General features: G+C 34.2%; 1 protein-coding gene across 1 annotated transcript; it reads left to right on the forward strand.

The window, feature by feature from the left end:
- The first annotated feature begins 1,952 nt into the window (after positions 1–1,952).
- Positions 1,953–12,104, forward strand: LOC113495163. The gene is made up of 7 exons (XM_026873772.1): positions 1,953–1,979; positions 2,131–2,499; positions 9,945–10,034; positions 10,189–10,532; positions 10,802–10,874; positions 11,043–11,132; positions 11,873–12,104. The coding sequence occupies exons 1-7, from the start codon at positions 1,968–1,970 to the stop codon at positions 11,969–11,971; spliced, it is 1,077 nt and encodes a 358-aa protein (XP_026729573.1). The 5' UTR covers positions 1,953–1,967; the 3' UTR covers positions 11,972–12,104.
- The last annotated feature ends 900 nt before the right edge of the window (positions 12,105–13,004 follow it).

Below are 13,004 nucleotides of genomic sequence, written 5' to 3' on the forward strand. Positions count from 1 at the left end.
TTTACGAACTATAAAAACTAAAGACCATCTTATGGACCGAAGATAACAGAATTATGATATTGTTTGTTTATGTTTATCTTATTATTTATTGGCTTCTACTTTCGATTCTTTAATTGGTTAAATGAGTGTTTTTTTATGAAACACTTTTAACCCCTTTGAGCTTTACTAAGGTGTAGCCGTTCTTTTTGCTTCAGGAAGCGACATATTATTATATGAGTGCTGCTCATTGCTTTCAAAAGGCAGCAATTTTGAAAATAAAACGTACGATCTTAACGAGTGCGAATAATTATAGTATTCTATTTTTAAAACTTGTGTGATTAGGTACAGCTAATTCTTAAATCTAATATATAAAATTCACTTGTCACGATGTTAGTTACCGTACTCCTCCGAAACGGCTTAACAAATTTTTACCAAATTTTATATGCGTATTCAGTTGATCTGAGAATATAACAACATCTATTTTTCATACCCCTAAGTGATAAGGCTCACACAATTTTTTTTTGTACGAAATTGTTTGTTTTTATTTTTTTTATAATGTGGCATTAAAAATACATACAACTAGAAAAAGAAAATATTCGGCAAAACAACGTTTGTTGGGTCAGCTAGTATTAATATAAAATTTTAACAACGTTGAACTATTTTTTTGAAGTGATCTAAAAATTCCTGTATGAGTAGAAATCATTTTGAAATAATATCTTCATCAATATCCTACTATTGAAATGAACTGGAGGTATTTTAGTAAAACATATTACTTATGTACTCAATCAGTTAAAATTACACCCACACAATATGCTTATTCATAATGAATTGCTACATTGTGTAAGCAGCTTATGAAATGTAACATTATTTTCCGTAATAAAATTATCAGGCTATTTGGTCATCTCTAAATCTTTGCAATGAACCATAGAGACATAATATCTGATTAGTTATTTATACGTACTGTCTCATAATGAGACGACCTTGTGTTACCGGTTTCGTAAAACTGGTAAACCATTGTGTTTTAAAGTTTTTTAACATCTTTTTATTGGAATTATTGCATAAAATTATCGTTGTACAAACATGTTATAGAGTTTACCTAATCGTACAGAAATAGCCGATGTCATGCCATTATAAGTATTATAATCTTTGGATAAATTCATTTGAAAGTATCTTAGCAAAATTATATCTATATCCGTGTATTGATATCGAAAGTTACTCGATTGTCATTTAAAATTTCCTATACCTATACATATGGTATACCATATGTATAGGTTTAGGAAAGGGTTATTGGTAAAGGGAAAAATTGGGAAAGGGTAGGGTTATTTGGTTATTTACTAGTCTAGACTAAAGTTGAATGTAAATTAATGATTCAATTTAAACTCTAGAATAATTATTTTAGTTCCTTATTGAGGTCTACGAAACTGTAGCGAAATCTCAAGTAATATTGTAGTATTTATTACAAGTATATGAAATAATGGATAACTGGGAAACATTGTGCAAGTATAAATGTCTGATCAATAAATCTAGGTAGTTAACATCTGCGTAAGATGTATGTTAAAAGAAAGTTGCCAAAAATATTCACATCTTTGCATAAACAATGTGTGAATTAATTCGCGGAGAATGTACACGATTCTACATGCAATAATGTACGCAATCATTTGCCCATGACGTTTAGAATCGGATCCTATAATTTGTTGATTATACCAATTAAAAAATAATTTATTAAATCACCTTCTGACGGTCCCGTCGAGGCAAAGGTAAAGTATTAACCCAAGAACGATTAAAACATGATGCTGCAAATATCACGCAAGCGCATTGACTACATCTTTAAGCACGCACATATTTTGTCGAATTTATTCTGACGTGCCAAATGGTGCAATACCATCCAGAGGTGGTAGGCGGTATAGTGCCCCGCCTGTATATATACCGATAACACTGTTAGATCAACATTGTCTAGTGCCTTCACCGACAAACAAATAAACATAAACATGAAAACCATTGTAAGTGCTCAGTGATTTGATAAGTTAAATACATATAGAAAAAAAGTGCCGGGTGAATGTAGTGAAGTGTGAATCAATATTTGGGACTTTCTAGAAGTTTCAAAAACCCTCCAGACCAAGTGATAGTTATAACCTGCTTTCTTTGTTCCAGGTCTTTTTCGGTTTGTTGGCTGTTGCCGCCGCCGCTCCTCAGGCCCCCACTGAACCCATCCCTATCTTGAAGCAGGAGAGTGAGATCAACCCTGATGGCTCCTACTCATTCTCATACGAAACCGGCAACGGTATTTCTGCTAGCGAGAACGGTGCCCTGAAGGACGTCGGTGCGGAGGAGCCTGCCCTGCAGGTGGAGGGCCAGTTCCAGTACCCCGGTGACGACGGCAGCAACATCGCGCTGACCTACATCGCCAACGAGAACGGCTTCCAGCCCTCGGGCGCCCACCTGCCCACCCCTCCCCCCGTGCCGGAGGCTATCCAGCGCGCGCTCGCATACCTCGCCACCGCCCCTCCCCAGCCTGAAAACTAAATTCATGTTTCAGTATTAGGTTAAGCACTATTCAATGTAGTAAAATTATTAAGTATCCCTTAATAGAATAATAGCGACAGCCTATTGTTTTATGGAGGTTTACTTGAACGCCTATTTGTATTTTATACCTTTCCTTTTTGTACATACTATATTTACTATGTAAATACAAGCAATTTAAAATATATCATTTTACTTTTATTTCTCTGTCATTTTCTACCCAGGGACATTACACAATAAAATTAGGGATAAACTAAGTGACAACCTTATTCAAATCTTTAAAATAGTTATAAAAAAGAAGTAATGAAATGTATTTTTACAAAATAGGACTCGTGGCAGGATGTAAGGGTTCCGTATAATTAGGTTAAAGATAAACAAATCGGTTAGGTGACATCAAATTGATTTATCATCCACCAACAGATGTATGTCCGTAACAACCGCTGCTTAACGTTAATCTTTATTTTTAGTATTGATTTTTTGTTGTTGGCACATCCCCTTAAAAACCTCCCAATACCCTTCAACGGCTTCAACAAGCTATTTCTTATGAATTATTCCTGCCACTTAAGCCTTTTAGATGTTTATAAAAATATGAATGTCACAAAATCCATGAATTTAAGTTCAAGTTAATAATTTAATGACAAAGTACTAATAAAAATACCAACCAACTGTTAACTAATTACACCTTTATATTTTAATACTTTGACATTTTGTGTTAAATTAATTACAGACTTTTATTAGGCTGGCTTTTATTATTTGAACTTTGAATAATGGACACTTAAAGTAAACAGTTGTTATAAGTTAATGCTAAGGTATTTAGTAGCAGACATAGAAACAATATGATTTAAAACCCGTTTAAGTATTTTTGTTTTTTACAAGAGTTCAATTAATTGTCATAAATGCAATTAATTGTTTATTGATAAGTAATTTTGCTTTAATTAATTATAGTATTTCATGATTGTAAGCAATTATAGTACAACAAGGACCAGGCGCAATGTTTTTAAAATTACATACACGCCGCTTCGAAACATAAAACATGATACGGCAATAAGGATTCTTCATTCACAAAATGACGAAATTAATGGAAAATTAAAATTTACTTGACCTCCTGCACCTTACTGTGATAACCCTGGCGGTAAATATTACATCATATCAATAAACCTTTAATTGAATTTTAAAAGCAGCATCGTTTTGAAATGTTGTTGAGCAACCCTAATGTGCATAAACTTTGTAAAGCATCGATTTAAAACCTTCTTACTCCCATGGTTAGTTGCATAGCCATATAACAGATTTGGGAACGAATTCAGAAGTTAAAAGAATCAAATTTGGGCACTTCGTTGACACCAAAATGTACCAGTACTCTACAAGAAGGCCATGAATATTTGTGTTTGTGTTTTGAATTGAGATCATGGTGATATTTAACAGGTATGCAGCTTAGATAATCGACAATTACTTAAGTATATAACAACGAAATACATATTGTTTACTCAAGGATGTGACCCTATCGTTAGACGTGCAGAGAAGTACGGTACAGAATTTGATTCTCTTAATTATACATTTAACCTATGTATCGATATTGCTGTTTTTATGTCTATAATTATTCAGTCCAAAGAACAATTTTCCTGGATGAAACTTTTATCATTTTTTTTTCTTGTCCCTTTTTTCAGAAATTTGTGATCTTATAAGATACATAATCCAAAAACAAAAGCTTAATTCATTGTAATAAAGATAAGGATTTAGGGATAAGCAGACTAAACAATGGTTACCAATCCATGGACCAAGCGTTTGAAGTTTCGCTGAACTATTTCCTCCAAGATACGAGCTTCCAGCTTAGTTTGGGGACCATTGTCAATAATTGTAATGAAAATTGTAATTTGAAAAACAACAAATTATTCTTATTTAAATGTAGCCTATTCATCTAGTTTCGTTGCTCCCAGACTCCATCTGGCGATATTGAAGGGAACTTGTTGGTTTAGTAGTTGAATTGTTTAGAATATAATTAACACTCATGTAAACTTTGCCAATCCACGATTTTAAATCAGGTTTCGTTTCGTTATTTCGCGTTAAGATACAAGATGGCGCTGTACAGTATGATTAAAAAATATTTTTAGGTTGTACTAATTTCCTTATTACTTAGGTTTATAACAACCTCATCGTGACTATACTTTAGTGATTCTAAATAAAATATTTTGATATTTGTAACTGAAAATCTTTTAGATGTTCTAAGGCCTTGAATAAAATTTTAATGCAAATTATGTTGTGCAAGAGTTTTTTAGGGATGACAAGAATTATTAAGCACAAGACTGAGCTCAATGAAAGGCGGTAACGTTTAATTATCAATGAACGCAACACGCTTTAATTACATGGTGAATACTATAGGTCACGCCCCTAAAACGTAACGGCTATGATTTAAAAACCATATAAATAAACTAGTTAGATGGCTCATTACCGCCTCGGGCAGTCGAAATCATACGATCACTGTCCTAAAGTATCGAAGCGTGAGTTTAATTATCATCATTACAATACGCTTAAGGGGAAGTATGCCAGCCTTACAATCAGAAACAACTGCTTCAGGCAGAGTTGTGTAAGCCGACGCTATTTTTAGAAGATTCGTCTGTCAGCTTCTTGTCATAGTAACAATTGGTATTGTTGTCTAACATACTGACATGAATCTTTGAACGATGTTACTCATACCGTGATAACGTCGTGATGTCCACCAAGAAATGTAAAAGGTTATGTTGTGTAACCGCCCACCGGCTATTTATCACGATAACTAAGTGTCTGCAATCTTCTAGGTCAAGGTAGAAAACGTTTATGTAATGTTGCATTCTTGCATTTCCGTTGCGTTTCCTTGAAGTGTTGTAATGACACAGTGTTATGTAAGTGCGTTGGAAGTTCATAGAAGTACCTATATAACTTAAGGCTTTGGCGAAAACGGAATAAGTAAGCGGAGAGCATATGCACTTCATTAACTCCTGCCATAATAGTGGATTCGCGTAGTAATAGTATTAACCTCTAATTTATTTATTTATTTTTTTAAGTTTCAAAATATCATGTGTGTGTAATTTGAAATGGCAGTTAATTAACTTTATGGACTTTTTATTGCTGAAGTCAATAACACTTGTGTTTTAGAAAATAGTAAAAAAATATCATAAAATATGGAAATTCAGTGGTAGACTGATGACTTTTATTACAGATATATTTACATTTTCAAGGATTATTACTGTCAGATCTGAGAAGTGACGTAAGAACTATTTTAATTCAGAATACTGGTTTTTAGTCTGGGGTATTTTAGGTTAAATAATTAAAAAAAAATTGGGATTGATCTTCGGAAATTGCTGTAGTAAAAGAGAAACGCTATCGTCTACGTCTACGCCGTGTACAGCCTTCTATTTATGTTGCTTCTGCAATGGCACCATTCTTACTTTACGCGGTTTTTGAGTGGCTTGTAGTCTGTACTGGAGACACTCCAGCGCAAAAATTAGTTACGGGATATAGTTAATTTTGCATACTTAAATACAATTTTTTGCCACCTACATGCCAGTATCCAAATATTTTATTTCAGTCTTACAATTAAATAAACACTCAATGTGACAGAAGATTTGAAAACTTGAACTCTACCGTAAAACTTCAAAAAGGTCTTATTGACCTGTCTACCACATTCAGGGTTAAGAAAAAACATACTTTAAAAATAAAGAAGATGACTTGTCTTGTCAAAAGACAAAACGTCTGGCTTTTATTACTTTTTGATAACATTGCGTAAAATATTGAATTAATTAATAACCGTTAATTTGTCAATGAGAAAAAAAGTTGTGTAGTAAAATGGACTTTTTGTACTTTTTTTTTTATTTGTCGCAAATGCGGTTTCGAAATTTTATCAATGGACTGCGGTTAACCGCTTTTAATGATTCAAGATTACATGTAAAACTTTAGTTTGCTATCTCTTCAAAAGTGGTCGATATTGTAAAGAATAATCTATAATAATTTAATTGATTCAATTTTAAAAGTACTATGTTATAATAGCGAATCTTGCATTTAAATTCATGTTTGATGACCTTCCTAAAGTGATAACCCAATAGTTGATTTAGTTTTTCTTCTTAACTGATAAGGAAAAACACATTATTGTTAAGCTATGGTAACTTTTATAAAAGTGTTTTTAACTCTTTTTCCTGTAACTATTAATACTATTGTGAAAAGTTTTTATTTCGTCGTCAATTCTTTTTGAGTACCAACATCGTTTGAGACCAGAAATCGTGGTTTGATTTAATTAAATTAAAAATAGAAAAATACTTCATAAAACATGGGTGTTAATTGACGAGATATTTATCAATATGTCAACAAATTTACATAATATTATGTGTATAATAAAAGAATAGCTTGATTTGTGAGTTGCAGATGGTTCGGTCTGACCGTGGTGACCCGGCAAGCGTGGTAATAATAGTCGTTGACATTTACATGATGGAAACTAGTTTTGTAGAGGCCCTCAGTTCGTGGTGCTTCTTGGATGTCACGTTTCCAGATAGTGTCTCATCATCAAGGTTAACTAGGATATATTTAATTTATATTTAATATAGCTGTCTACGAGTGGGCGATAAGCCTACGTAGAAATAGTCCGGCGAGAGGGAAATAGTAAAACTTTTATTATTTAGTTTTATTAATTGGTGCGAGATGATAAAATCTTATACACATTTATGTGATCTGATTCTTATTAATGGCTTTTATTGGAATTGTATGTTAATTACATTTTTAATTAAATGCAACAGGGGCAGAAAATCTATTTTTAAAACATTAATTGGTTACGACTTCATGGGCCAGCTAACTTAACAACCATGCAATGGTACCTACATAGACAGATTATCTGTAAATTAATAACACAATACATTGAGAAATATTTCTTAATATTAAATGTTCGTTAAGGTCGTCTCGCCACGCTTACCGCGCAGGCTGGTTCCTTGCCACCCCGAATAGAGAGTCGGGGCAGGATTTGAGGGAGGCCTTTGCCCAGCACTGGGACACAGTAGGCTAGAGAAAAAAAATGTTCGTTACTTTATTTAAGATGACATCATGGATTCTGTTCCTATAAATACTTTAAAATTCTAGCGCTTAAATAAAGAAATATCATCGCTTTTGTTTTATTTAATTTAGGTATTACGTAGGTATGTTGGAATTTAAGATTAATGTCCTAGTATCACTTTAATGTTAATGTATGTATAGTTTGTTATGTCAAACGACTATGTAGTTGTTTGTTCCAAGTTTTCTTTTTATGGGAATACAAATTGGAGATTTGGTAAATGTGATAATATGAATTTGAATGTGATCTTTAGCTATGTTTTTTTAGATTTTGAATAGCAGAGATAAATGCATTTCGTTACAGCGGAGTGATTTGTCATGGCTGCTGTAAACTCTACATTATTATATTTAGTAGAAAAGCGAATTAGTGATTAAAATATTTTTAAGTATTTGAAAGATTCTTGGCAAAATTGCTGCCTCTAAAGTCGCCTAATACTGCTACTATATATTAAAGTATACTTATACCTTCACTTTAAAGAACAAATATACCTATTAGGTACAGCAGTTTGTGAGGTTTATCAGTTGCTTAAAACTGAAAACTCAGAAGTTACTCTAGTGAGTTCGCTACTTAGCTTTTAGCTTTAAATGTTAAGACATTTTCGATTAATATATGACTTTTTTACTAGTATATTTTGAAATATCTACTTTTCTTCTTTTTATTATGATAAGTTTAAAAAAATACTTTCAGCTCGTGTCTGCAGCTCCGTTTGCATATGATTTCTGCACTCACATTTGCAGCGCATTTGTCATTGATTTAATTATTTTCCTAAATATTAATGATTGGTTCGTTAGAAAAGCCTGAGAGTAGATATTATTATAATTATAGCTTTTGAATTTATGCTTTTAGCCATAATTTAACAAAATTATATAAGTCATTTTTTTTATCAGTCAGGTATAGACATTGTTTCGTCGGTTATAGGGTGTTTTCTAATTTGGTCTACTAATAACCACGTGTTGCCGCGGGCAAGGATTAGCATAATAATTAAAATGTGAAAATAAAACCAACCAGTTGAGGGTTACGGATTAATGTAAAGGCAGAATTATTCAATAACTAGCTGTTGCTCGCGGACCCGCCCGCTATAAATCGAAAATTATACCACGGATGCATACAATGCATGCATCAATTACCCCCCATTGTGGCACCATGTGACTATTTATTTCTATAAAATCCTGAACTTATGTGGTGTGAAATAAAGAATATTCTATCTTTCTATTTATACTATGTGATAATCCTGGTTATAAACCATCTAAGTATTAAGTTTCGTCTAAATCTCTTTAGTTCATTTTGCGTGAAAGAGCAACAAACCTCGATACGATACATATACACTTTCGCGTTTTTATATCAGTACGATATGATTATTCGATAATTTTAAAATAAACTAAGTAAACGATGAAATTTTCTTCTAAGTTAGTTTACCGTCATGCCATTAATAATAAATTGGAATGTAAAGCTATAAGGCCTTACATCTATTAAATGAAATATACATTTAAGGGAATTGAAAAAGAACATATAGGTAATGCGAAGTAAATAAAAAGAAAAAAATGTTTAGAATTTATAAAGTTCTGACTATTTTCAAGGTTACGGAATTAGGTACACACAGTTAATAAATTTTAATTACGAATCAAAACTCATTAGAGTTGCTTTAACTGAATAAGTAAGCCGACTTTTACTAGCAAGTAAAACATTGTTTTCAGTAATAGTTATACTAGTACTTCGAAAGAAGATTGTTAAGATGTGGAATCGAGCGAGATAGCACTCCAGGTCGCGTAATGCGCTGTCTCATTCCTGCAACGGCTACATTTTTTTGAGACAAGGTGTTTGGGTCCCGCGCGGACTAAATAAATCCTTTCCATGATTTATAAATGTGTAACATAAAGGTCCTGCCACATTGTAGCTTTGCAAAAATGTTTTTTTTTTACTAACATAATAATGTCGACCTAAACTTATCAAATCGATAGAACTAAGGAACATACATGTTCCTGAATTGATTAGTTTAAATTAGTTCTACAGTGCAAATCTTAAGTTCTAAAGCAGTATTATGTTCAAACTTTTATAAAGCCGGGTATAGTTTAGAAAATTCTTTAAACTTTTAATGACAGACATGAAAAGTTAAATATAGAAGTCTTCCAAATTATTGTTTAAATAAATAAACGGCCAATATTAAATTTTGACTAAAATCTAAATATAACCAAAATGTATTCGGGCCGTTTTATTCATAAATTAATATTGTCACCGCGGTACTATAAACTAGAAGATAATAGATCCAGTCTTCCGAATTTTATCTGGTTTTCGTGAAATTAATAAGATTTTATTCAAGGTCACTATCGCGTGTCAATACCCTTATGATGTTGATCGCTGTTTTTTCTAAACTTCTATTCAATATAAAAGGACAAAATTTTTATGGGATGGTACCTGTTTGTTTCTGACATTCGTACAGACACAGATCTCAGTAAAGATGAAATTCTTGGTGAGATATTTTATTATAACATCAGTAATTTCACTAAATTTGGTTTCAATAAATAATTAAAAAACATTTAAAAATATATTTTAATAAAATATCATATTCTCTTGGCTTTATAGATAATGTTTGACACTTAATGAGTAATGATTTTAATTTGCAGGTTCTTGCTCTGTGCGTATGCGCTGCTAGCGCTGCCTCCTATGGCGCCTACAAGCCCTTCAGCGGCTTCACATCTGGAGCTTCCAGGGCTAGCGCGGCTGTTTACCAGCCCGCCCAACAGGTCGCTGCCGCTGCCTACCAGCCCGCCCAACAGGTCGCCGCCGCCGCCTACCAGCCCGCCCAACAGGTCGCCGCCGCCGTGGTAGCCGCCCCCAAGGTCGCCGCCGAGGTCGTCTACCAGCCCGCCGTTGTCGCCGCCAAGGCTGTGAACTACGCCGCCAAGGAATCCGAAGCCGCCATCCTCCGCTCCGACTCCGAAGTCAGCGCTGAAGGCTACAACTACGCGTAAGTGTTCACTTTGTAATTATATTATTTTTCTCCCTTTATTTGTCGGAATAACGTCCATTTTTTGTTGTCATTAATAAAATGTTTGATTATTTCTATGGTTATAATCGCAAACTTAGTGAATTATGCTTTTGAGAATTATCAGAATTAAATTGGAAGTCAAAAATAAAGTAATTCGTTGTTTTAAAGTTCTGTGATAACAAGTAAACATTTTGAGCCTAAAGATCTGATTGCATTTTTTTCCTAATTTGTATAATTCTGTTACTCAGTTACGAGACCGCCAACAAGATCACCGGCCAGGCTTCCGGTGCTCTGAAGAAGGTCGGCGAAGATGTTGTCCTGGTAAGTTCATACTCTCAGCTTATTTTACTTAGTTACAATTAACAATGGATTTATCATTGTGATAATTAACGAAACTTCATAATACTATCTTGAAAAATTACTACGGTGCTCTCTTCAGTGCCTTTTAATTAAAGTTGTTCTAAATAAATATGTATTGTTTCATCTCAGGTCTCCCAGGGTAGCTACAGCTACGTCAACCCCGAGGGCAAGACCGTGACTGTCAACTACGTCGCTGACGAGAACGGTTACCAGCCCGAGGTAAAGAAAATCTCTAATATTATGTAACTTTCTGATCACTTATGGATATTCCTCGTACATCAAACTAGATGTTAATTTTTGTGATGTAAATAATGGTTAATCATCATCGGCCTAGCCTTTTCCCAACTATTTTGGGGTCGGCTACCAGTCCAACCGGTTTCAGCTAAGTACCAGTGTTTTACAAGGAGCGACTGCCTATCTGACCTCCTCAACCCAGTTACCTGGGCAACACGATACCCCTTGGTTAGACTGGCTGTCAGACTTTTTTCAGCTGCTGACTATCTGTAACGACTGTCAAAGATGTAGGAATAACAGCCGGGACCCACAATTTAACGTGCCTTCCGAAACACGGAGGAACTCGTCATGGCAAAGATGGTCACCCATCCACGGACCAACCGCGTCAAGCATAGCTTAACCTGTGATCGAATCACTTATGCGGTTATAGCTTAGCCACGAGCTCCTCTAAATAATGGTTAATAAATTACCAATTTAATAGTAATAAGCAAATATGCTAACAAAACGACATGACGAAAAAGATATTAGCAATAAAACTCAATGGCAATACTTTCTCAGAGTTAACTGAGACTATAAACTATGCTTAAGTTAAGGTTATTAATTAGATTTCACATTCCAATTGGAAGATATTCTATAGCGAAGTATATTCTAACTGGTAAGGCCTAAAGCTTGGGAGCATCTCTGTACATTTTTTCTCCTTTAATAATTCACTTTATTTTTCACAGAGCGACGTCCTCCCCGTTGGACCCGCCATCCCCGAAGCCATCGCTCGCTCCCTCGCCTACATCGCTCAACAGACCGCCAACACCGCCCAGAAATACTAAGTTTCCAACAAATAGCCTGAAGAAGTCAAGTCTTGCTGGGGATCCTGTGGACTCTCACTGACTGAAGACTGTTATGGGTGTTCATTTAAATTGCAGCAGATGATTTTTAAATAAATAAAGAACTGTGCCATAATTTCTGTTTTTTTTTCTTCACACAGACTTATTTAAAGGGTTTTATAATTTAACAATCTAATTCAAAAACATTAAATTTAACATGAGTTTAAAGCGTATCAATCCAGAATTCAAATGTTACGAATTTCGCATGCCATCTAACTAAGCTCAAAAATCTCTATTTATCATTAAATAAGACGAGATCCTCAGTAATTTTTATAAATTACATGTGCTTTTTGCTGCAAATTATGTAGTTGGAAATGTCAATTAAATGTTTTGATCTTGTGAAGATAAAAACGTTAAACTTTTTATTCATATTCCTATTGAAAATGATTTATATTTAGAACTTGATTTATACTCTATCGAATTTAAGGTCTTTTATTATACACCTTTACCATTAGTAACCTTGTTTTTCCGGGGTGAAACTCTAATGACTTCAACCCACGTCGAGGGTACGTATTCTACTCTACTTTACTTTATACTATTACTTATATTTCTTTTCATTCACGGGTTAACTTCATGCGAAGAGACCCGGTCCTTTTTAAAGGCGTGAACGGGGACACAGGTCCAACGTGCAGAGGCCTTCTTGAGAACTTTAATCTACAAAGTGATGGGGCATCTACTAGGGATCATTCACCTCTGCTCTATGGGAGAACAGACATGAAGAATCCAAAGTAGATGCAGAACTATTGCAAGTATGTGTGTAAAATCAATTAGACTATTATAATATATATGAGACATTGTTACGTGGACCAGTTCCTTAAATTATCCGGTAAACTATGGCACCTGCCTCTCTACACATGGTGATGTAAATAAATTGGCAGGCGGTGACTCGCCACTCACTAGATGGGCCCCCTATGATACCGTCACGATTGACAGCAGGTGGGCAACACCAGTGCGAGCGGCTAGGGGTGTAGAGAGG

Source organism: Trichoplusia ni, chromosome 6, assembly GCF_003590095.1.
Source record: "Trichoplusia ni isolate ovarian cell line Hi5 chromosome 6, tn1, whole genome shotgun sequence".
Taxonomy (NCBI): domain Eukaryota; kingdom Metazoa; phylum Arthropoda; class Insecta; order Lepidoptera; family Noctuidae; genus Trichoplusia; species Trichoplusia ni.

What these genes read in the sequence shown, in the direction of transcription:
- LOC113495163 (XM_026873772.1), top strand. An exon ending in CAGTAAAGATGAAATTCTTG is followed by an intron (nt 10,035 to 10,188) that starts GTGAGATATTTT and finishes TTTAATTTGCAG; the next exon opens with GTTCTTGCTCTGTGCGTATG. An exon ending in AGAACGGTTACCAGCCCGAG is followed by an intron (nt 11,133 to 11,872) that starts GTAAAGAAAATC and finishes TATTTTTCACAG; the next exon opens with AGCGACGTCCTCCCCGTTGG.